At 40.6% G+C, this 26,522-nt stretch overlaps 2 protein-coding genes across 3 annotated transcripts in view; one reads left to right on the top strand and one right to left on the bottom strand.

Annotated features, from left to right (window-relative positions):
• Positions 1-6,858: 6,858 nt before the first annotated feature.
• On the top strand, positions 6,859-16,754 carry LOC133122905 (transmembrane protein 98-like). Its single transcript, XM_061233176.1, has 7 exons — positions 6,859-6,961; positions 10,620-10,820; positions 13,237-13,368; positions 13,866-13,899; positions 14,013-14,128; positions 14,211-14,270; positions 16,547-16,754. The coding sequence occupies exons 2-7, from the start codon at positions 10,690-10,692 to the stop codon at positions 16,752-16,754; spliced, it is 681 nt and encodes a 226-aa protein (XP_061089160.1). The 5' UTR covers positions 6,859-6,961; positions 10,620-10,689.
• Positions 16,755-19,399: 2,645 nt separating this feature from the next.
• svild (supervillin d) overlaps positions 19,400-26,522 on the bottom strand; it is a 63,466-nt gene continuing 56,343 nt past the window's right edge. For both annotated transcript variants that reach the window (XM_061227330.1, XM_061227331.1), the window contains 9 exons: positions 25,949-26,103; positions 25,325-25,427; positions 24,493-24,700; positions 23,238-23,371; positions 22,448-22,603; positions 21,753-21,896; positions 21,173-21,285; positions 20,614-20,769; positions 19,400-20,119 (listed from right to left, as the gene is read on the bottom strand). In XM_061227330.1, coding sequence (XP_061083314.1) covers positions 20,033-20,119; positions 20,614-20,769; positions 21,173-21,285; positions 21,753-21,896; positions 22,448-22,603; positions 23,238-23,371; positions 24,493-24,700; positions 25,325-25,427; positions 25,949-26,103 — 1,256 coding nt within the window. In that variant the 3' untranslated portion in view covers positions 19,400-20,032. The remainder of the gene's footprint in view (positions 20,120-20,613; positions 20,770-21,172; positions 21,286-21,752; positions 21,897-22,447; positions 22,604-23,237; positions 23,372-24,492; positions 24,701-25,324; positions 25,428-25,948; positions 26,104-26,522) is intronic.

Here is a 26,522-nt window from a genome sequence, read left to right as displayed (position 1 = left end):
GAATACATGTAATTAGACACAACAGTTTGAATTTGATGTTCAGCCTATCCCTCCTGCCATGACCAAAGAACAACACTCATAAATCTCAGTTGAAATTAATTGGGAAAGCGAAAGTGACTGGGACACGAAAGGTTGGTGCCAAGTGTCTTAGCCCCATATTACTCTGGGGGGATTGTGAGTAGAGGATGTACAAGCCTATTTTAGTGGGAGGGAGTTGTAGCCTAATTCAACTAATTCAAAATTCATTGGTTGGAGATGACGATCTGCAAGTGATTCTGACAGAATTCCAATTATTTTACTTGATTTGTCATCTGTGTTTGCTGCTAAATTGTTATGTGGCAGAGTTAAAAAGATAGCATACAATTTAGTGTGTTTGATTTGTAGAATAAAAATGAGGTCTCTGCAACAAGACAGATAGAATGTCTGTGATTGTGCCCTCCTACACAGACTCTGCAGTAGCCAGCAAGTCTTTTAATCAGGTAGTGCTCTTTCTTGTTTGGTCCCGACCCAAACAAACATTTTACATTACATTACAGCCATTTGGCAGATGCTCTTATACAGAACGATGTACAAAGTGCATATCCATAATCAGGTGCAGTAAAAGACCCAAGAGAGAAGTACTCCACTTTGCATCGTGCCTAACCACCCCGCTAGCTGAGCCAATGTCCACAATATAGCACAGGCTCTCGTTCCATAACGCATAACGTCAGTGTCCTTTTCACGACAAGTGTACAGCGGACCAAATGCATAATAGTTTCTCATTATAAAAATGTGCTAACTCGGAGAAACATTGATAGAATGTCCATTGTTTACTTAGAATTTCTCTGGAGGAATTATCATTGTTGTCCATTTCACTTATACTTCTATAAAAGTACTTATAAATGCTATTATGTACATTTTGTATAGGCTCTCTCGAACACGATGAGCCCAAGCACAACCGTCTCTAAACAGTATTTGTAATTTAGTTGCAGAGAAAATGCCTTACCCCCATCCGTGTGTAAGAAAATTCAGTAAAACTTCATCTCATCAAAAAACCGACTATAGGCATGTTATTGAAGTGATGACTAAAAAGCATTTTAGCTAATGACATTATGTTTCCAACGGTGTATAATATGTTAGGCTTGCGTAAAAAAAAACACTTCTTTGTTCCAGAAATATTTATATTACTGGAGGACAGAATAATTCTGACTGGAAAACATACCCAAGGTTGCCTTTGAGAAGAGACCAGGATTATGCCTGTAGTCAAAAGGGTTCAAGAATAGTAACTATTTTATTTTGCTATGTCATTAAGCTTGTAAAGGGGCGAATACTTTAGGGGATTAGACAGCAGTCATGACTGGGCATGTCAAGTGCAGGCGTGGCAAGGGGGAGGTGCCAGGCATTCCGAAGTAGCGGAAAGGAGGGGTCTTGCTGGTGTATACTTTCTGGAAAGTGATTGAATATATGCAGGGGCCGATCCCTTAACTGCCTGGTACCCAAGCACCAAAGTTAAAAATTTGATGCGAGCCATAACAGGCAGACAGTGGTGCATATGGCTGAAAAGTTTGGTCTTATCTGAACATGACTCCAGATTCTTCTGTTTGTTTACTGTGTGCAGTAAGGGCTTTCTTCATGCATGTATGTTTTACTTTTTTATTGTTTCCCTTACAGTGCTAAGTGGTTATTTCGGAATTTTATACTTGATTTTATTTGCAATAATTGTTAAGGTTACCAATAATTTTGGCACCCATGGTTTTCAGAAAAAAAGAGATTGCTTAATAAAAAACATTTAAACATGAGAGTAAATGTATTGAAATTAAAGTATATAGTTATCCCATTTGTTTGAACATAATATACAGTTCTGTGTTGTTTATCATATGCAGCCTTTGTTCTTCATTTTCATTAAGGGTGCCAATACTTCTGGAGCCCTTTTTATACATGCAGTCCCTTCAAAAAGTATTGGAACTGCAAGGTCAATTCCTTTGTTTGTGGTATATACTGAAGATAATTGAGTTTGAGGTCAAAAAAAGTACATGAAAAAAAAGTTCCTGGTATTTTTATCTAGATTTGTTAAACATCTTAGAACATATCATCTTTTGTGTCAGCCCACCCCATTTTTAGGTGAGAAAAAATATTGGAACATGTCATTGGCAGAGGTTTATTGTTGCCCAGATGTGCCCTGTTAGCTCGTTTGGTTAAACAATAAATAATTCTGAATGTCTACTCCTGGTTTTAGCCTTGGGTTTTTCCTGTGAAGACTGCATTTGTGTTAGAAAAGATAAACCAGCATGAAGACCAGACAGCTGCCTTTAGGAGAATGCGAAGCATTTTAACGCTTAGAAAAGAGGGGAAATCATTGGGGATAGCTTGTACAACAACTTGGAAAAGATGTCCTGAAAAAGAAAGAAACCACTGGCTTCCTGAGCAACAGACATTGAACAGGTCGACCAAGAAAAACAACAGCAGTTGATTACAGAAACATTGTGAAAGCTGTAAAGAAAAACCCCCAAAATACCACACGATGCAAACTACTCATCAGTAGTAAGACTCGGAAGGCAAGATTACAATTTGCAAAGAAGTACAGAGATGAGCCATGAAAGTTCTGGAACAAAGTTTTACGGACTGATGAGACCAAGATTGACTTCTACCAAAGAGATGGAAAGGCTAAAGTAGGGATCTGTTCATGATCCAAAAGATACGAGCTCATCTGTAAAAGTGTAGTGGTGGAAGTGTCATGGCTTGGGCATCCATGGCTGATTCTGGAGTCGGCTCACTCATTTTTATTGATTATATAACTCTATATGGTAGCAGCAGAATTAATTCAGAAGTCTACAAAAACATTGTCTGCCAACTCATGGAGAAATGTGTCCAAACTAATTCATAATGCAGCAAGACAATGACCCAAAACACACTGCCAACACAACAAAACTGTATTTGGGAGAAAAAAAGGAAGGTTTTAGACTGGCCAAGTCAATCATCAGACCCAACTGAGCATGCATTTTACCTCATAAGGATAAGGCGGCTTGTAGCATAGTGGTTAGGGTACATGACTGTCTCCTGCTTAGTCTAATCAAATGTTGAATTAGCCTTGCTGTTCCAATACTTTTGGAGGGGACTGCGGTCCACCCAATCTAAGAGACCAAAAGTTATTGGACAATTGGCTGTCAGCTGTTTCTTGGCCAGCTGTGAATTATTGCATCATTAGACCAGGCGCAAGAAAGCTAACAAAAGCTTTGTTAGCTTTATAGGAATTGGAATTACACAAAGTGTCAATGCCAGTAAAGCAGGCCATCATGGCATATTATAATATTACATATTAATGTAATGTAATGTATATTGTTTAGAAGCCAGAGCACTCTGGTGAGGTCAGCAACAGCAAATGACCTGGTAGATCACTACCTTATAATGGATGACAGAATAATCCTTTGTGAAGGAAAAACCCTTCTTGGCTATATCAGTTTGCCAAAAATAATGAAATAAATATTAACATAACATTAGTGTATCGCAAACATTATGGGGGCCTGAAATGGTGGGCAATCCATAAAATGTGCTGTAATTTCTATATTAAAATATAACAAATACCCTTTCATAAAAGCTGAGACACAGCAAACCGTGTGAATTGTTTGATTACAAACTTCAAATTGTAGTGTGTGTGTGTGTGTGTGTGTGTGTGTGTGTGTGTGTGTGTGTGTAAAATGGAAAAGCAACTAATTTAATTAAGCTAATTACAAGATGAAGGGTAGAACTTGAATGGCCTGGAGGGTTAGAAGGAACTGTGTGCTGAAAAAGGAAACATGACGCTCAGAGGCTTACTCACTAAAAACAATACAAATATAAAAAGGACCTCAGCCCTGCCAATGTCATTCCAGAAAAGCACATGTAAGCTTGCTTGTTTGGTGCAGGATAAGCGCCTACACGATGATCCCAGTATCCCAGTGTTAAAACATCCACATTGCTGCCAAAGTGCCACAGGCTACCTCAGACCCAATCAGGGAACATCTTGAACTACTGGAGCAGCCCACTAGACATCCAGAGTCAGGTACAGTCATTTGAACAAAAGGGAATTGAGGGATATAGAGCGCTCCAGGTGACCTCCAAGCGGTCATGACCCTGTGGCTCAACAGACCAGGTTGCCAATGAACCTTGATGCTTTGAGGGAGTTAGCACCACACCTGCTACCTTTTCAGATGGGAGGTGGTAGAAAAGCCTTAGTACTGCGATCAATATGGGCCCCTGGTTCCCCAGCCAACTGAGCAGCTTCCTCTCAGGACAGAGGGGAGGACTATCTGGAAAGCTCCAAACCTCAAATGGAGTGAGGTCACATGACCACATAGGGCAGAAGTGGTCCAAAAAGTGGACAGGTTGTAAAAATCATTACTTTTGTGTACTCCACTTACCAAAGATAAGCTGTAGACCAGTGGGTGTGTTTGCAGAGACCAAATGTGTGCAGAGACAAATGAGGCACCAATTTGAAAATTGATCCAGTTGAAAAATAAAAATTCACTGGACTAAAAAACAGTCTCCATGTGCAGTGCTACTCCACTCCAGAATTATAGTGTGAAATTTGATATTTACTTTAGATATTAAAGGATTACCTTCTGCACAACCATCTCAAATACATAAAAGACCATCACATACAATAAACATTCTGAGAATGTTTCGGTGGGTGCACTGAATAGTTATCGAAAACCAATAACTGGGTTCTTTTCTGGTATTGTGAGCGAGGTTGCTATTAAATAGAAATGAAGCCAGGATAAAGTTTTTTTCTGATGGATTTAATATTTTCACATGTACAATACAGTGTGTTGAGAACCTGCTGCATTGTTGCTTATCAGCTTTTTAAAGCATTTCAAAATTCCCATAAATGAAATGGTATGAAAAGGACTGTCTGGAGATTTAATTGCAATCTTACTACAACATGATGGTAGGAAACGCATCATTTTCAAAAAGATCGCTTTGCCAATTTTTTATTTTTTTTGTTGGAGCACATTCTTAGGAGGTAAGAGCAAAGTTATCTGCGTTCAATCAGCTGAAGCGGACACGAGCTGAGGTTCTGAATATCTGTAAAAATGTATAACATCAGTCATTATGATGGATTTCCTCTGTCAAACGCCGTGGGAGCAGGCACTGTCGGGGGAACTGCGCTGTGCATCAAACAGCGTCAGTAATTTGCCTGGCTGTATTTTTGCCTATTCACAATCTCGCTGCTGTTGTTATTTCGTTGTAACTTCGTTGTTATTTTTTCTTTATTTCTTTCTTCCGCTTTTTTCCCCAATTGACGCATTAGGTAGGCTACACTATGCCTACATTATCAGCCACAACTCTAGTTTGAACCAAACAAGCTCAACATATGAACACATCATAGTTCATCTATATCTGAATAATTCAATTTTGTGTCATAGCATTTCAAAAATCCCACACGTTTTTACTTTATTACGGCCTATAGGAGACACGAATGTTAAAATACAGTGCGCAGAACCTGCCACCTAGCGGCTAAATAGTCTTTTGCTTTTCATGTTTTCCCATCCATTTCGTTTGTAACTACGTATTGGAATATAGTAGGTCAAACCGCTGCCTTCATAGTAAAAATAGGCTTAGTTGTGTGGGGGAATGAAAATCAATCAGAAACATAGCAAAAACCCTGGGCATGCCCAAGTGAACAGTTCGGTTCATCATTGACAAGAAAAAAACATTTGGTGTTTGATGTCAGAACAATGGATTCTGAAATATTCTCAGATAAAATCTAATGCTTCCAAAGTTATTGGACGGCACTTGTGGCACTTGTGGCACTTAATGCAACAAGACAATGACCCGAAACATACTGCTAGAGTCACCAAGAGGTTTTTGACAGCCAAAAAGTGGAATCTTAGATTGGCCGAATCAATCACCGGAATCATCTGAATCCAATTGAACATGCATTTTACGTGGTGAAGAGTAGACTGACGACTATGTACAAAAGGTTAAACTTAAAGCTAACAGTCTGCTCTTCAATCTCATTGTCATTATATGCTTTGAAACTATTACTGGAGTACCAATATTTTTTTGAAGGGGGGACTATGTACAAAAGGTTAAAATTAAAATAAATTACGTTATTCGACAATATGTTAAACTGTCCAATATTTTTGTTGTGCTATGAGCTAAATGTTTCCGAGGGATATTCATATATGATGTCCATATATTAAAAAAGGCTGTATTTAAGCCCTATAGGGTATGTACATATATTTTTCCAATCAAAATGTCGACACATTAGCCAGAGTGTTGTTTTGCATATGCGCTAATTGCATCATAAACATTTGGGCCAATTGAATTATTAATTTGAAATGAATCCTTTAATGACCTTTCATTCTTGGAAACAAAAGAAGAAGACTCATGTCTTGACTCATGGTTAATGTGGCCCTTATTTAAATAATTCCTCGGAATCTAATATTTATATTGTCATAAAGGTAGGCCTACTATTTTTGCGATCTAAACGTACCCAAATATGAAAAAAATTAACTGAGGTTTAGCCTGTTGCAGTTTAATCATTTTGAGGGAGGGCCGTACAGTTCTTGGCGATAAGCATAAGCCTATATATAAAACAAACGATTTTACACTGTAACTGGTACACAGGCATTGACCCTGTTACGGAATTGGATGACAAAATTCGGTGGACAAAAAAAGGAAGACATTCCTCAGCGCTCGCTCCCGAATAAACATACCCACGGCAACGGCTTGTTCAGGGCGAATAGGTTAAAGCGACCTCGGTACATCTGGTTATAAGCCCAGAAGCGCCGCTTGGAAACTTGATGCCTGAGCAACCCAAATCTCTCAAATACAGGGAGATAGGGGCCAACAACTGGAGTTCACGTAATGGCCAATGCGCGCTCACTGCCGTAATAGCTCCGTGCCGTCTCTGGGTTTTCTGCAGGCTACTGTCTTCGTGTACACGAAATAAGTACTTATCGACAGAACAGAAACACAAATAAATGGAGAAAATTAGCAGGTGAGTAAATTACCACCCGTAAAAACATTTATCGTATGTAGCCTATTTCCTTAGTAACGGTACACTTAGCATAACCTATTTATATAGAAGTCAGGAGCTTAAACTTGTTGAGGCGTAGCACAGAAGATACAATGTAATGCATACATGGTTTAATTTATGTTCAAATATTATTTTTGTTATTGCAGTGGGGGTATCACTAGTCGGTAGTCACTAGTTAGTCGTTTCTAACACTGGCTAAGTGCTCGTTTATACAGTAGGAGTAGACTATTTACACAAAGTTTCCTTTAGAGGATATCTACACAAAGTTATTGGTGGAGTTATAGTTGCGGGCCTAGAGACATGATAATCTAATGCATTTTCACCCAGCCAATGTATTTTCCGGACTGTGGAGCTTAGGTTGCTTCTTAGGATATGTCATGAGCACTCATCGTTTAATAGTATTGTTTTATTTCATTGTAACGAACCAGGATAAAACAAGCTCCTTCTACTTGTGTGGCTGTTCTTTGTTTTCTGCAATAGAATAATTTCACTAGCCAGGGGTCGAATTCACGATTAGGTCAACTCCAGTCAATTGATTTGTTGGCTTCATTAGCGCTCGGAAAAAAAGATGTTCACTTGTTGAATGTGATTTAGTGGCTTAGATATTAACGCGTTGAATTTCTCTGGGTGTTTGTTTTATTGTTTTCATCGATGAGTATGCACATGGTTGAATTGAATAGTGAGTCTTTTTTTAAACAGAATTGGACTGTGTCTGATAATTGTGTGATCTTCTGCTTCTTTTCAAGTCAAGAACAAGGTTAAAAAAAAAAAAACTGTTGCGTTTACGTTTAGGCCACCCTGTGAAGAATCACTGCCATAGTGTGAAGGATGCTTGATTGGACGGTTGTGACTTTGATTACGGCGCCAGTGAAGAAATCTCTTTGGAAAGAAAGCCTTAAAGTGGTTTTGGACTTGAATTTTCTGAATGCAGTTTTGTTACTAGAAACTATCACACAAAGTGATTGTACCGTACAGTACATTGGAAAAGGTACAAAAAAACTAAACAAAGCAAATGATTGTTACTAGTACAGTACCTGTCACATGAGACATTTGGTAATACTGAGTGACACCATATTGTACAAAACTGCTTACCAATCAGGACAGCCTTAACAGTTACTTATATAGCCCCACTTCAGGACAGAGGGGATCCCATTTGTTATAAAGTCTGGTTTCAGAGAAACCAGTGCCTAGATGATTAATCCTATTAACGATTTAAAGCATTCCGAACTGGCTTTTCACATGGCTCCAGCTTATGGTGACAGTGTTACAGAAACATTTATAAACTTGGTCTGTATTGATGGTAGCTAGTTCCTGGTGCATGTTGCCCTTGGATGATTTTTAATGCAAATACCACATTATTCATACAAATAAATAACGACATATTTCACATGTAAAGGGATCTTTAAGGTCACGAAAGCTGTGTTTAAGATATTTGGGAGGAAGTTTGGCTGTTCGTTGTTGTTTAGGCTGTTTCATCTCACGTTTATACTCTATAAACACTTTCTGGCTGTGAATTGATAAAACCTCTGTCTTGAGAACAATAATTGCATTTGTTAATTTATAATTGACACACCTTCATTTCGTTTTATATAACATAATGATAATATTGTTATTGTAAACAATTTTGTTTTCTATAGTCACCATATTACTAATAAAAATAATGATAGTACTGTTTGGCTTTAAGCTGCAATTTACCAGTGGGTCTCTTTTTGGTTTTCAAGAAATTAAAATGCCTCCCTGCCATTTTAATTGTTTACATTTTTTTTTTTGAAAATAGTTCTCCCATAACTCATGTACAGAAATGGTCTTGTGATATTTGAGATATTTTACTTTCATTTTGCTGTGAAAACAGTCATACTTTCTTCAAGTTAGGGTCTTAGTCAGTTGTGTGATTGTCAAATACAGCTATGCGGTTTACTTGTTTAGATCATCCCCAAGATCCCCAAGAAGTCTCAGTTGCATTGATGAATTACCAGTGCAGTTCACAGTGGTGTCTGGTGAATTGAAGTTTTACATTTATTGTGCACATTTTATCAACATTATTTGTGGACAGACTTCTTCCTCTGCTTTCACACTTGGAGAATACACTGGAAAAGATCTGCAATGCATAGATTGTAAACTACTTCAAGCACAGGTTTTGTTATGTAGGCTACTTAGTGAGTTTTAACAGATAAATTGAATCTTTGATTTAACCAACCTAACACACTATTAAGAACCTGTGTGTTACTTGTAACTTTTGATGTTCAAGACCATGGTTGACACAGTTGCAGATTCTCTCTAGACCAGGGATAACCAAATCCCTTGACGGATCATGGTTCTCAAAGGCTGGTTAGAGGATTTCCCATCCTCCCTTTACCTGGAAGACAGGTGTGAAGCCAGTCTGGCCTATCAGTAGCACTAATTGTTCAGTTAATTACCCAGGAGAGAAAAAAACCAGGGCTGGATTTGGATTTGAGGGCCAGGTTTGGTGATCCCTACTCCAGACAGCATGCAAAATGAAGAGCCTTGGTGTGCTGAATTGCCTGTGCTGTCAAACACTTTTCTTCTTATTTTTGTATTCGGCTGCAAACCACCTACTGAAGAAAGGAATAATTGTGTCTTTATCCTACCTCATGGCTGTTTGTTCTGTGAAGCCTTTCAGCTGCATTGTGACACATGACAGGGTGGCCTGGGCTTGGTGAATGAGTAACTCAGTCGGATGGGTGAAAGCCTGTTTGTTTTTGTCCGTAGCTTTGCAAGCAGAATATCAGTGAGAAAACCAAATAACTCATATAGTCAGATTTCACTGGCAGTCTAATTGTGCAGACAATGAAATGGTAAGAGATAACTGGCATCTCGACTCCCTGAATTGATTTTTCTTTCTAGACAGTCTTTCTGAATTGATGCTGGTGTGTTTGTTGAGCTTTCTTGAAGTCAAATGGAATAGCTACCAAGACTGAATGTGATACTGTATAGTAGGCATCATGGTTTAATGTTACAGAACATCCTCATGGGGTTATTACGAGTCAGGGTTTTGTACAAAGGTGTACTCCTGTACAGTAGTGTATACATATCAGGGTAGATAATCTTGTTTCAAACTTCATTGTATCATCTTGGACATATCTTTAGTGACATACTATCTAATGTTTCACTTGTGATTTTAGGAGACATAACTTTGAGACAGACATTTAAAATGTTAAAGCTATTTAGGGTGTATACATATTATTTAAGCTTACCTTTATACACTGCAATCTTTAGTCTCTCTATGCCAGTAATTGAGCTGAAACATTTTACCTTTTATTTGAGTATGGCTCAAAAAATAGCGAAACCAATCTTTTCACACACTACATGCACCCACTGGCCTAAATACATCAGGTTGGACATGCAGAACAAGAAGGTGCATTGTTTCTGAAGAAGAAAAAAACATTTTGGCAGGCTTCACAAAATGAAGACATTTGACAGGCAACCTGAAGGAATCTGACTATATATTTTTTTATAAATGCTGTATTAATTCACTGGTCATTGGCTCATCCTATTCACTGAACACACCACAACATCTGATCCTTATCATAAAAAAACTACTCATTATCAGTGAAATCAGTGATTTAAAGAATGTTTTTTTTTTTTTTTTTTTTTACAGAACTGTGCGCTGAATCAGTTGCTTATCCTAGCCCTGCCTTTGCAAGCTGGAGCGGGGAGAAGCCGTCGGCATGGAGACGGTAGTGATCGTGGCGATTGGAGTGCTGGCCACCATCTTCCTGGCGTCCTTCGTTGCCCTGGTGGTCGTCTGTCGCCACCGCTACTGCCGCCCTGACAGCCTGCTGCACCACTTCGACTCCAAGTCAGTACCCAGGGGAAGCAAGGTGGGGAGTGTTTCCACAGAGCGAGGGAGGGGTGGCTCCAAACAGGAGGACATAAGGGTGGAAGGGTTGGTCTCCTCTGCTGTGGTGTGTATACAGTACCTTAACACTGGATGAACGCTTTAAGACAAGCTGAAATCAAAATGTACTTTCCCCTCACTTTAGTCAATTCTTCATAACCATACGAACACATCTTAAAGTATATCTTCCAACAGATTTAATAAAATTGTAATACCTGTGTATAACGTTTTTTCCCATCCACTTCCTGGAAAACAAGGTTTTACAAGATTTGACGTAATCGTGTACCAACGGGCGTGTATTTAGGTGAAAGGGATGTCAATTTCCTGTTCCCCCCCAATCAATATCCTTTCACACATCGGTGTGCATTCTTCCCCCCAGAATCATAGGCTATGGGTCTGCTTTCAACCGGCCTCCAAAAATCCCGAAGGAGCCGTTTTACTGACATGCATGTCTGCATACTTTTATGCATTTAGTTGCTGCCACATGACTGGCCGATTTAAATATTTGCATTAACAGCCTGGTGTACAGGTCTACCTAATAATGTGGTCACTGAGTGTATGTCATATCGCAGAAGCTAGTGCTGCTCTAACTTCCGATGAATACTTTATACTTAACACTGAAGGGTGAGTACTTTACACATAACACTGAAGGATGAGTACAGTTAACACTGAAGGATGAATACTTTACACTTAACACTGAAGGATAAGTACTTTACACATAACACTGAAGGATGAGTACAGTTAACACTGAAGGATGAATACTTTACACTTAACACTGAAGGATAAGTACTTTACACATAACACTGAAGGATGAGTACAGTTAACACTGAAGGATGAATACTTTACACTTAACACTGAAGGATAAGTACTTTACACATAACACTGAAGGATGAGTACAGTTAACACTGAAGGATGAATACTTTACACTTAACACTGAAGGATAAGTACTTTACACATAACACTGAAGGATGAGTACAGTTAACACTGAAGGATGAATACTTTACACTTAACACTGAAGGATGAGTACTTTACACTTAACACTGAAGGATTAGTACTTACAGTATTCATTGTCATTCAGCAGATGGATGCTCTGATCCAGGAAAATGCAATTATGTGCATACTATATGTTTCTACCCACCTTCACTGTGCCTGGCATTGGACCACCATTAGATAAAGGCCTCCCTTTGTGCTGCACCTGTGTATATGAGTGCAGTTCTGGGCTTCATTTCCCGCTCATTTGTCCTCTGATAATGTTATCAGTGTTATGTAAGTGGCAGGTGGCATAGCCATTTATTTGCTCTCACCTGTGAGAGTAGTACCCGGTCTTTGATAAATGTAAGCTCTTAATAATGGTGTCTAAAACACAAGGAAAACAAGATGAAGCAATTCCTGTCAAAAGAATATTCACTATGCCTCATTTCAATATGTGCAGAGCAAAATGTTCTGTATTAATTGTGAGAGGGCATCTCTAGGCATAGTCCAGACATACCAGGCTCTCTCTGAACTAACAGTCAAAATCTCCATTTGTTTGCCTGGCACAACAGCAGGAATGCTTTGAAACAGCTTTTGATGAAAGTGATCCTATTTAGTAACATTGGTCTGTGGTACTGCCATGGCAGACTGCAATATCAGACACATTAGAGGACGCCATTGCTTTTTATCCATGGTCCTGCCTAATGATGTTGTTTAAATTGCAGTGGGCAGTGCTGAACATCAAAAAGAACCCTGAGAGCCTTACATGTTGTCATTCTGAGAAAAGCTGGTACTTATGTTTTCAGTATGCTCATTAGGATATGGATGTAAGGCTCATCCTTAATACTGTGCCATTTGGCAAAACATGCCGCTATGGCGGGGGACTTGAGAAACACCTTATGGCCTGGTGAGCTTCTTCCAAGCGAGGCTCTTGGTTGGAGGCCAGGTTGGTTTGGTTCAGCTTTGGGCTAAAAGAGGAAATGACAGTATAGGTACAAGTAATGGGACGCATGAACAATCATAAAGCTATACATGGGACTTAACTCAGAAAAACGAATTCATGGAAAGAACGGTTGGAGCACTCAGAAAAGCAAAAAGACAGGCAGAGATTTCATTTTACATTCAGGTTTTAATCCATTGCAGCACTGACGTTTCTATGTCACAACATTTTCCTCAGAGTGGAAAACCTCTGAACTTTAATCATAAAACTATCTCTTACAATGACAATAGCGCTTTTTCACACTACTGTACAGTACCAGTGTGCCTGTCTTTGATCTTAACGATTCTTGATGAGAATGGTGAGATTTGATCCGGGGTCCTATTGTGAGTTGAGACCAAGGCCGTCAGGCAGGTGGATTTTGAACAGAACTGACAGGCCCCCTCCCTCTCTCCTCTCTCTCCGCAGGCCTACGATGGACTTGATCAGCGCCATGGAAACCCAGAGTGAGCCCTCAGAGCTGGAGCTGGACGATGTGGTCATCACCAACCCACATATTGATGCCATCCTGGAGAACGAGGACTGGATTGAGGACGCATCGTATGTCTCCACAGCTGTTATCACCTCTATTGTCTTTAACATAAAATAAGAACAGCCGATTCAGCCCAGCTATGTTTATGTCTTTTTCCTACCACTAAAGTGTACCTAATGCTTAGTTTACTTTGTATCGTATCAAGCCTGGTCTTGAAAGCCCTCAGTGTTTCTGCCTTCACAATGTGCTGGTGTCATTGACCGGCTACTCCACTGCTAATGTTATTCCTGCTGCCAGCACTTCATAACCCAGACCTACAATGAAGTGTTAGCTTTGAGGGTTCCATTATTCAATAATTAGTATAAGTAAAAATGATACTGTAAGCTTCTATTGCAAAAAATCCTCTTAACCTATGGTCTCTTCAGTTCCGAATCATCTCTTTAGTTTCCTTATCTTAAATCACTTTAATTCCATGTCCACATCATCTCTGATCTAATATGTGTATGTGTGGGAACCAGTTTGCTAAACTCTTTCAAAAAATTTATTTTTTGTTTTCTTCCAACAGAGGATTGGTGTCTCACTGTATCTCAATCTTGAAGGTAAGGTTTTTACTAAATGTCTGATGGTATTTTCTGGGTTCACTAATTTGTTTAATTAGTGAACCCAGCTGGAATGTCTGACAAAATCTTGTGCACTGATGTCTCCCTTACAGATCTGCCATACTCTGACTGAGAAGCTTGTAGCCATGACAATGGGCTCAGGAGCAAAGGTCAAAACCCCTGCCAGCCTCAGTGACATCATCACTGTGGCCAAACGCATCAGCCCCAGGTATATTCATGAACTCTACTTGAAATATAGAGTTGAAAAGAACATATGGAAATATAAACGCAAATGTTGTGTGTCTCGGCAGGGTGGACGATGTTGTGCGATCCATGTACCCACCTCTGGACCCCAAGCTTCTGGATGCCAGGTACAGTATTTTTTTTTTAAAGATATTTTTTTGGCCTTTTTCAGCTTTATTGGACAGTATAGTATAGAGAGACAGGAAGAATGGGAGCGAGAGAGGGAAAGACATGCGACAAATGTCAGACGGTCGGATTCGAACCGCAGACGTCACGGCTCACAATGAGCATGCGGTCAGTGCTCAACAGGCTGCGCCACCGAGACACCCATCCAGGTACAGTATTTAGACTAAAAACAAAAGGCTGATTTAATCCATAGTTGCAATATAAATATGTATGACATACTTCATGAAACCCAATTTAGGTGAATGGATTATTATTTTTTTTTAAGCCGGCTGCTGACTGATAGTCATTTTGAATGTATTAAGTGTATAATTGTTATAGAGTCAATTTGATAATTTAACCATGATTTAGATATAGCTGTATTTGATTCTGGGTGCGGAAACTGACTCGGATGTGACTGATGATATACTAGGGAAAAATGGTGGGACCAGAATTTGCTGTTGGTAGATAAAACTGCAGTGATGTGAAAAATCTTTTAATCCCATGGTTTTACATACTGTATATGGACATAACCTCATCTAGCCCTCACAAAGTCTAATACATAACAGATTTGACTTTATTTCAGCCAAAAATACAAGGCACATTGCAGAAGCGTGAACCCCACAATTCATTAGCTTGTAGAACCTTTAGGAGCAATGACATGTAGGAATCGTTTTCTGGAATTTTGGACCACTACTTACAAAACTGCTTTCGCTCAGTGATGTTTGAGGGTATTTGGTTGTACACAGCTCGTTTAAGTTCCCACCACATCATCTCAGTGGGGTTAAGGTTTGGACTCTTGACTTGGCCATTAAAAAACCTTTTTATTTTATTTTATTTTTCAGCCAATTCAGTAAATGTACTTGTGTTCTTAGGACTGAGTTTGAGAACCACAATGATTGCGAGGCGTCCAGCTCCTTTGGCTGCATAAAAGCCCCAAATCATCACCCTTCAGCCACCACGCTTGACGGTCGGCGTTACATTCTTGTGGTGACTTGCAGTGTTTAGTTTTGACCAACATGGTGGTTTGCATCACAGCCAAATAACTCCCAGTAACTTCAAACCAAGGTCTTGTGGTTCATTCAGGTGCAATTTTCCAAACCTAAGCCGTGCTGTAATGATTTGTGGAGAGAAGCTGCCCTTTCTTGAGAGCCGTACTTCTTCAATCATGTCCTAAAAGTGGAGTCAACTCTAACAGACTGTATTATACAGTATGATATTGGGGTGGATTTTCTGGGAAGCCCTCTCCAGGACAGATTGCCAACTCTTGAATGTTATCCGTTTAAAAATAATCTGTTTTAGCGTGCTCACTGTGGAATGATGGGCTTCACTTTGTTTGGAAATGGCTTCATAACCTTTGCCAGACTGCTGAGCAGCAAAAATAACTTAGAGCATCACCGATATCATTATCATTTGCCCTTGGCATGCTGCATCAACACACGCCTGAAAGCTGCAGACCTAACTGTCAAAGTTTCTTTTATTTTACAGGTAGTTGCACTTCTTGATAATCAACAAATAAAGCACAGTCAATCAACAGCACCAATAAGGGTGTACGTTTTCCACACTTGGCTTCATTGTGGTTGAATAAGTAACAAAGTAAGAGTTGACAAAGTAAAATGTATGCTTGTAATGACCCACACATGGTTAGGTTTATCTTCTCTTTCCAAATTGATGAAGGCTAAATGAGAGTTAGTCCTGATCTATTAACCATATAAATGAAAGTGGCAGTACTTACTTTATCAAACAATGTACTGTATCGCAGTACAGTTAGCTGCTGATTGTCACTTCTGCCCTCTATCCACAAATGTGTCAACCCTGTAGAATTTACTGGAAAGGCTGAAGGTTAATGTTAGAGTTATTGCAGTTATATTTGATATAGCGGCATTATAACCGATAAAATGATTCATAACTCATATACTGTATTGCAGCCTCTGTAATCAGATTTATGGGAAAATAAATACAATCAAGATATGAGAAATTGTTTCTACAATGTGGTATGGTGTTAGACGGCCCTTTATTGCAAGACATAAATCTGAACTATTGATTTTGTTCAGCCTTGAGAACTGATAACATATTTATATGGGGATGGGGGCACAGAAAAATATATAGGATATCACATTCTATGGTGGGGGGGTATCAATACAGAACTGTTGTTTGTGGAGCAACACTCACTCCATTGACCCAGTGGTAATAGTCCACAGGTATGAGTTTACAAGGCTAGAACGTATTTTTGTCCCTGCAGAGCCACCGCCCTCCTGTTGTCGGTCAGCCACCTGGTGCTGGTGACACGCAACGCCTGTCACATGTCCGGCAGCATGGACTGGATCGACCAATCACTGAACGCAGCAGAGGATCACATGCTCGTGCTTCGCGAGGCAGCAATGGCGTCCGAACCTGATCGGAACCTCCTGGGGACTGATGCTTTTCGTCAGGAGCAGTCCACCATCTAGATTTGCTCTGACAGCACAGAGCTAAAAGGTGGTCCTCTGTCAAATAACTGCCACAGATTTGTGTATTTTTGCACACCCACACACAAATGCTTATTGGCAATTCAATACACATTTACCGTTAATTTACTTACATTCTCTGATCTCTCATACCTACATTACACAGAAGTTGACACTTAACAGGAATGAGTACACGTACAGTCTTCTTAACCTGTATGCCTTCTTAATGTTATTTCTGTAAACGTATGACTATTTACATGTATATTTGTAAAGATGTTTATGGCACCAAGATGTTTATGGCACCAAGAGTACAAGAAATTAATGTTTTAAGTTTTAGTTTAGTGTCAAATATATTTATACCTCACTTGGCCGCAGTCTGAATCATGAATCGAAAACACAAGCTCTGGACAGTTTGTCAGTTTCTAAGTATGGGGTAGGTGCGATTACTAGTACTAGTACTAGTACTGATTCGCAGCCTATCAGTGGACCTGATGCTTTTCATACTAAACCCCACTATGATGGACAGATACTGAAGCCAGTGTTGTGCTTGTATTTCACGCCACTGAGGCAACCTGTGTAGCGGTTGAGTGCAAAGACATCACCACTCCTCTTTGGGATTGGTTTGTCTTTCTCATCTATTGTACGCTGCCGACTTCTATAATCTAATGAACACAGATCTTTGGTTTGTTTGCAATTTAGATTTTCAAAGGAAAATAGGTCAACATGGAGTATGAAGAGAGGGTAAAACGTTGACAGATTCTGATATCCAATCCACAATCCTGTCCTGTTATGTACCGTACAGTGTATTCAGGTTGTATGAATGATCTAAATAATATAAAAACATTTAACTTATGAATGTTCTCACTCTTTGGCTTCCAGGGACACTGGCAGTGCCCATGCAAAGATGTAAGCTGCTGTAACCATTTTACTGTATGGCAAAGGGTCAGACCCATTCCTCCGACTAAAACGTTTCTATAAAGTAAGAAAAAAAATGGTGCGCTTAGAAGAGAAAGTGACCTTGCTCACGAATTCAATTTAAGTCTTGAATTAAGTGACCAGAGCCAGTATGGCCAACAATATTCTATGCTATTCGTAGCGAATGCATGTTCGTTTTGCGAAGAGAAGCACAGGTGAGCAGTCCCGGCCCAAGCCTCACGACGGCGGCCCTGTGAAAACGTGGCTCCAACAGCACAGCCCTACTCTGAGCTCCAGGGCTCAGAGGCAGTCGCTAATCTGCAGGTAATTAGCAGCCATGTCATTAGCAACGTCAAAGGAGCACTGTCACAGGGTGGCTTTACACCCCGCTAATCCCTCCTCAGCTAAAGCCTCAGGAACTGTCGGGAAAGCATTCAAATCCAGATCACGCCAAACCAGCGGATAGCGCCGGAGGCTGATTGGCTGCGGGAGGCAAGCGAGGCGGAGTTATGGTGTGCAAGTTGGAAAGACAAAAAACATTGCCGCACTAGCACCAGCACCTCTCTTTCTCTGTTGTGCATACTGAACTGGAACAGAAAAGGCTGTAAAGGGCTAATGTTATCGCACTGAACTGGATGTAGTTAGTTTAATGCACAGGGTGTCCCTTGAAGCCAAGTGTTTATTAAAGCTTATGTTTCTGTAAGGCACATCTGTATTAAGGTCGTACATGTATTGTAAAATACACAAAGTTATAGTCTGCACTGATAATGTATTTTTACTTGTAATGAGCCATACCATTTGCAGCTGCAATAGAATCCCTGTCATTTATTTCCTGCTGCGATTCAACCTGAAGAACGCAATCACACAGAACCGAGAGAACAAAACTAAAATAACAAGAAAAGCACAATTCTTTGTTCCTGTGTTTAGTTTAAGGAAAGTAGCTTTTCATTTGTAAACACTCCCGAGTTGGTCTGTTATCTGTTGTTACCATGGTTTCGTTCTTTTTCACAGAACTTAAATAGCTTTTCACAGACAAAAACAGTAAAGTTCCTTATAAAAATTTTGCCTTTTGTTTTGCTTTGAAAAACTTTACTTTAAAAACTTCTGACATTTGTATGTGACATGCAAATATACACTCACTGAGCACTTTATTAGGACACCTATTTATTATCTAATCAGCCAATCGTGTGGCAGCAGTACAATGCATATAATCATGCAGATATGGGTCAGGAGCTTCAGTGAATGTTCACATCAACCATCAGGATGGGGAAAAAATGTGACTTTGACCACGGAATGATTGTTGGTGCCAGACAGGGTACTTTGAATATCTCAGAAACTGCTGATCTCCTGGGATTTTCACGCACAATAGTCTCTAGAGTTTGCAGAGAATGGTGTGAAAAACCAAAAACATCCAGTGAGCAGCAGTTCTGCGGGCAGAATGGGCAGACTGGTCCAAGCTGACAGGAAGGTGCCAGAAATGTAAATAACCACATATAACCGTGGCATGAAGAAGAGCATCTCTGAACACACAACGTGTCAAACCTCTAAGTGGATAGCCTACAGTAACATAAGCCTAAAAAATAAGTCTAATAAATACCTAATACCTAATAAATAACAATAAAGTGCTCACTGAATGTATCATTGGGTGTCCAAATTGCAGATAACCAGAACACTATTTTAACTGTAATTTTCATTACAAATGAATTATGTGCTTGAAAACCCACAATACAAACTTTGTTACAAAACATTACATTTTATTTAAAAACAGACTACAGTTTGTTTTTCACAATAGTGTTCTGCATGTGTTTATACAGTATTGTTGGCTTTAAATGCAGCACATCACTCTTTTATGCAGTACAGTTCATGGGTACTGAGGCAGTTAAAAGTTCAGGGATGAGACCCTTGACATATTCCTACTGGAAACATACATTAGCATGGTTTGTACTTGCACTATAAGCACAGCTTTGGTTTTGGCGTTTCATTATCTCTTTTCTATCAATCCAATCCCACAGAATAAGAAAAAATGTAATTATGATACATATTTATATTTCAGGCTTGTATATAGTGATACATATTCAAAATTTTGATACATTTTGAAAGAATAGGCAGTCCTGTCCCCCAAAGTTACCTTTAAACTTGTAAGTACAATTTAGCATGCCATAACTGTAATATTGCCACCTTTGAAAAGATGTAAGAAAAAACTGTAACCCTTTAAAAAGATACATCTGCGAGGTATGAACTGTACATTGAACGGACGCTTTACAAGAAAATACGCTTTTCTTAAAAACAAGAAATATACAAAGTGATGACTAATTATTTTGGTTTACAGAAATAGCGTAGAAGAACATATTTATTTCCTCTGGCTTTTAAAACAGTCCTTTACTTTTCTTCAGGTTGATTTGTTTCCAGTTTGGAAGGGAGTTGAACTCATCTCGTTTCATCTCCAACACACTCTGAAACATTCACAGAGACACAGGCTTACACTACATTACTTCACAACCATTTGGCAGACACTCTTATCCAAAGGAACATACAGTAATTCATATTTACAATTTCCAAACACAAAATATTGAGAAAAAAAACAAGCTTCGTTTCAGAAAACACAAGCAACATTTCAGAAGCTTAATCCATTGGCCATGCCAACAAGGAAAATACAGTATGAATGTATATGATGTTTATAGCAATATTCCCAGTATGCTGATTAATGCTGTCAAGTAGTATATGAACATCACTATAGATGTCACCTCTCATATTACCTCATTATTCAATTTCAAACCCTACCCTCATTATGTGATTTGTCTGTCCCAGAAGGGAAATTCTTTCAACACTGAATCACTGGAATATTCCATGCTGACCAAGACCACTGGAGACACCAAGTGGCGGGAGGGAGCTCTGATCTATAACAGTAGCCTTGTGTTCGAATGAGCAGCGTTAAAGTCGGCAGTACCTGGAAGTCCTGGTCGGACAGGTAGATCTCCAGGCGCAAGGGATCGACCCCCTCTGGCAGAGGTTTGGCCAGCAGCTCCTCCACAGTGTACTGGGTCTGATTGAGCCTGGAGAGAGCTTCCTTAACCAGCGTCACCTTGTTCCGCACTGCCTCTCCCTGACCACACAGGCGGAAGAGAAGAGTGCAACGCATTTACCATCAACGCCATTTAATGTCCAGAGCAAACACACTACAGACTAACTAACGCACGTGTAACCCACCTCCACCACACACACACACCTGACCTGGATCAAAAACGTTATTGTTTGGGATTAAAACACTTTACTGTGCTCAGTTGATCTTGCCTGGTGCAACTGAGCCAACCAAGAGAACCAGAAGGCGGGGTTTGCACCTTTTGAGATTATTTCATTGGTTACAATACACCAAGCACAGTAAAGCAATTGAATCCAAAACTACGTATTATGTATTTGCCCCAGGTCTGACACACACAAGCGCACACACACATATGTTGGCATTTGCCAGTTTGAAGACTGCTGTACTCCCCAGAAGGCTAACCTACCTGCAGCTTGATTTTGGGGTCTCTCTCCCAGTAGGGAAAGATGTTGGTAAAGGTGAGAGGCTCAGCACCTGCAAGGATCAGGTAGGCCTGTGGGGGGCGCTTGCGGTTCTTTTCTGAAACAGAAATGTAACAAGCTCAAGGCACCCTCAAACAATCTGCCAGTATCCAGCGTTTCACACATCTCTTCACACAAAAACCAGCACACACTGCGGCTCAAGGACCAGGAGTGAAGACCACAGGCCTAGACACTTCTGTTATATCCTAAAATTCACTATAATAGGCAGGATTCCGTGGCCAGGGACATACAAGAGACCCTCTAAAGACCTGCCTCTCAGAACCACCCCCTCACCCCCACCTCCCACCATGACAATACGTCATTGTTTTGGATTTGAATACTGTTCTGTGTTCAATTGATCTAGCCTGGTGCACGAAAGCCAACCAAGAGGACCAGAAGGCCGGGTTTGCACTCTTTAAGAGTATTTCATGGGTTCCAATAAACCAGGCAAACTCAGTGAAGCGTAGAAAGGTATTTGAATCCAAAGAAATGACGTATTTGACCCAGGTCCGGCCCAATCCCTACCTTTACAGTACTGAAGGGCCGTCTCCATAGCACACTTCCGCTCAATATCCCAGCGGATCTTAGCGGAGCCGGTGCACTCCGTGTCGTCGGGCTGCAGGCCCTGCCACAGGTATACCTCCATGCGGTTATCCAGAAGAAAGAGGGCTGGAGAGAGAGACAAACTCAGTCCATTTATGTCGGCTGGTTTACACAGCTAAGCTATCAAAACAAAATCTAATTATCTTGGCAGCTTGAGTGTGACTGATCATTCAAATGAGTCAGTGATCGTGCAAGTGGGTCTCATTACTCATCAGTGATTGTGTGAGTGGTTCTGATTACCCCTCAATGATTGTGAGAGTGGGTCTAATTGCTAGGTGAACGTGTGAGTGGGTCCGATCAAACTTTGGCGATTGTTTGAGTGGGTCTGACCACTCCTCGGTGATTGTGTGAGTAGGTCTGATCACACCTCAGTGATCGTGCGAGTGAGTCTGATTACTCAGATCGTCTGAGTAGGTCTGATCACTCAGTGATCGTGCGAGTGGGTCTGATCACTCCCCCATGATTGTGCGAGTGGGTCTGATCACTTGGCGATCGTGTGAGTGGGTCCGATCACTCGGCGATCGTGTGAGTGGCTCTGATCACTCAGCGAGCGTGTGAGTGGGTCTGCTCACTCCTGTATATCTGAACGAGCAGCGGCACACAGAGGGAAGCCCCACCTGGCTGTGGCACAGAGTACAGGTTCTCCTGCAGGAAGGGCAGGGCCATGACAGAGCCTGTGACACGGCCGGGGCTCAGCTTCTCTTCTCCCTCAAACACCCCTGAGGAGGCGCTCAGGTGGAAGAGCCGGGGGGTGAAGTTGTACTTGCCCGGGTCTGAGAGAAACATATACATGCCATTTTCTTTTTAACCTCTATATTATACATTTTCTTGCTGTTTAATATCAGTATTTTTATCAATTTACTTTAATATTATTTTACTGTTATTTAAAGGTACAATAGGTAAGATTTTTGTGTTAAAATGTTGTTACAAGACCATTGTAAAACCCTTCCTATCATTTAAAAAGGCTCACTGACATGTTGACTCTCCCTCTACCTGTGTTTATAGTCCTTAAATTAGGGTTTCAAAATATGCAGTTGACGGGCCGGCACTCTGTACCAAAACATCTATAGCTGTACAATAATTCAAGGTCATTGGTTAAAAATTGGTTCTAATTGCCACAGCCAATGGCTCACTCACAGAGAAGGGGTGGCAAAAACAGTGTTGTAGTTTGAGCGTATTTGTTGCTGCAATTCCTCTCTTGACCCTTAGAAGTCTGAAATAACCTATTGCACCTTGAATATATTCTACAGTTTTCACTTTTCACTTAATGTCTTTACTTCTGTCTTTTACTTTTTCTGTAAAGTGAACTGTGTTTGAAATGTGCTATATAAGTGTGTTTATTATTATTATTATCTGTTGCATTTAAGTGATGAAAGAGCACAGTGTGGGTGGGCGGATGTGTGTTACCTTTGAGCATACAGTCGTAGGCCTTCCTGTCCTGCTGCCCCAGGGCGCTCCAGAACTCGGCCGGCTCAGAGCCCTCCTCCACCTCCTCTATTTTCACACTGCTGTTACTGCTCAGCCCCAGCTCAGGAGGACACCTGCCACACACACACACACACACACACAGACACACACAGACACACACAGACACACACACAGACACACCACACACACACACACATACACATACACATACGCACACACACACACACACACGTACACAAGCGCGCATGCATACACACACACACACACACACACACATACATACACATACACATACACACCACACACGCACACACACACGCACATACATGCACACACCACACACACATATGCGCAGACACACACACACAGACACATACAGATGTACACGCATGCATGCACATACACACAGACACACACACATACGCGCACACACACAAAATGCATGCACACGCACGGAAACATTACAAAGACGCACACACATGTATATACCACAGACACACACATGCACACAACATGCACGTGCACACACAAAATTACATTTATAATCAGAAAATGTAGGCAGGGTTCTCAGTCCATTAAGCAAAGTGAATTATACATGTGCTCAACATCTGTCATTTGGACAGCAAGCAGAACTATAAAATGATTGTAAACTATATAATAAGAAAGGTCACCGGTGCTGTTTCAATATAATTTATTTCTTACATGACATAATAATTTGTCATCTCCAGTTCTACCTCATGAAACACATGTTATTCCTCTGTAGCAAATTGAGCTGCATATGGTCCATGAGAATGATGGTCAATGATGCTTGAAAGTGAGTCTTGGACACCTCTTTGTTTTACCATTTCAGAGGAACTGACTTTTCACACTCAGATTTATTTCAAAGAACACATACTAAATAACAAGCCCTTAGAGAAACATGAGAAAAGAAAAAAACTATCAAAATATTAAGCTCAGTTCAAACCAGAGATTTGCGACATAAAAACAGTAGTTGCTGCAGTGTGAACTTATCATCTCAGAACGCCTGATTTTGTCTATTGCCACTGTAGTCTATTCAACTAATCGCAGATGCCGAGTTTTAGAACGTTAGTTCAGTTGCCAGTTTCAGATTGTCGTCTGTTGTTAGTCAGAACTGGGCTTAAAGCATCATTTGGTTCATAAACGTGGAAAAAGTCACGTTTCATCTCATATAAAACAATGGAAGGTTCCGGAAGAGAGGGAGGCGGGCGCTTACGTCTGTGTGAGCCGCTCTGCGGTCTTCTGGCCCACCTCGCGAGCCCTTACGTGGGACTTGCAGCCATGCCACAGGAAGAGCGCCCCCTTCTGGCCGTCGAGCAGGACCAGGGAGGCACGGGAGCGGAGGCTGGAGCAGCGACAGTCCACCTCCACCAGGGAGCCCTCCTCCGCCTCCTCGCCTCGCACGCAGAACAGACGCCAGCCCCCTGCCCGCACACGAAACCCGCCACGGCTCAGACCCCAGGACATCAGCGCTTTCTCAGATACTCAAACCACCCCGATTAAATATTTACATTAACGGTGTACTATGGAGGACTATAGGTGCCAAAAATGAATAAATCCACAAATAAATTGATCAATAAATAAATGAATACATAATTAAACAGATTTAAAAAAAAAGAAAAAAGTGAAATATCAATATAAAGAATGAAATACAAATAAAATGCAGTTGACAGATTTCATTATTTCTTTTTGCACACATATGCCAACAATCCTGAAATAATAATGTGGAAATAAATAATTAAATGAGCATATAAATACTTATGTGGAAAATAAATGACACTTAATTATTTGTGTTGACATTTCACTTTTTATTTATTTATTGATGATGTATTATTTATTCAACTATGTATTTATCAATGTATTAAATTCTGTATTTATTTGTATATTTATTCATTTATTTATTAGATTTTGGTACCAATAGTCCTCCATAGTGTACATGATCTACCTAAATAAAGTCACTGAGTGTATACGCAATGTAGAAGCAGAGGTTGAATACAGACTAAAGGCAGCGTTGCAGTGTCACTCACACACGCAGCGGTGCACAGTACCTGTGTTGGCAGCACTGTCTTCCCGGCTGCCTTTGTGGATGACCAGACCGCCCTGGAAGAGCTGCAGGAAGCAGGGGGACTCCTTCCCCTGGGCCACCAGCACCTTGATGGAGGAACGATTGAAATGGAGGGAAGGAGGACAGAGAGATGGAGAGAGCGAGGAAAGAAACAGAAGGACTCACTGACTGCTTCATTCCTGCAGCAGTTCTCAATGTCTGAACGACGGCAATCAATTAAATAAAATAATGAAAGCATGCTGAAACAGTCTTTAGAAGCGTATACACCGTATTGCAGTAGATATTATACAACAGTTAGTTGGCTGAGAGACATTCAAAGGAGGGATACAATAAGTCACTCCTAACTAAGCGAAACTCAAGTGTACATTTGGTTGATTAATTGTATCAGAGATATCATGAACAACATCAGAAGCGCTCCCTACTGTTAAAACGACATGATAAAAACAGTTACTGTATCATTGTTCAATGTTCCTTTTTAAAATGTATAAAACTCAACGATAAGTCACTCCTCATGCATTATTGCACAATTACTACATATGTGTATTATACAGACATAACTGAGAATCGTCAGTGTGGAGAGATGGAGGAGATGGGTGTCCATGCTCACCTGTGCCCCCCTGTGGTTGCCCAGCTCCACGGTCATGAGCGCTGAGGTGCCCTTCCCGCTGACACTGGAGTGACGGCCCTGCCAGAAGAAGCAGGCGGTGCGCTCACGCCCGGGAGCTCCACTGCTCAGCTCCCCTGGCCGCTGCCTCTTCCCGACTGTACACACACACGCGCATGGAGCGCACACACACACGCTTAGCACAAGAAAATCACTCTTGCATGAAGACAGAACGAGCTCTGATCGTAGCAGCAAAGGCAGAGATCCTTTCCTCTGGGATTTCACAATATGTTTGCAATCTATTCCCAGCTGGGTTTACAGCAATTTCATCATCAAAACAAAGACTCTGAAGCCCAAACTAAGAGACCCTGAAACCCATATTAAGACTCTCTGAAATCCAAACTAAGACTCTCTGAAGCCAAAACTAATACTCTCTGAAGCCCAACCTAAGACTTTCTGAAGCCAAAACTTCTACACATTGAAGTCCAAACTAACACACACTGAAGCCAAAACTAAGACACATTGAAGACCAAACTAAGACATATTGAAGACCAAACTAACACACACTGAAGCCCAA

This window comes from Conger conger, chromosome 2, assembly GCF_963514075.1.
Source record: "Conger conger chromosome 2, fConCon1.1, whole genome shotgun sequence".
NCBI lineage: Eukaryota > Metazoa > Chordata > Actinopteri > Anguilliformes > Congridae > Conger > Conger conger.
The sequence above is the reverse complement of the archived record's forward strand: the minus strand, read 5'-3'. Positions and strand labels throughout refer to the sequence as shown.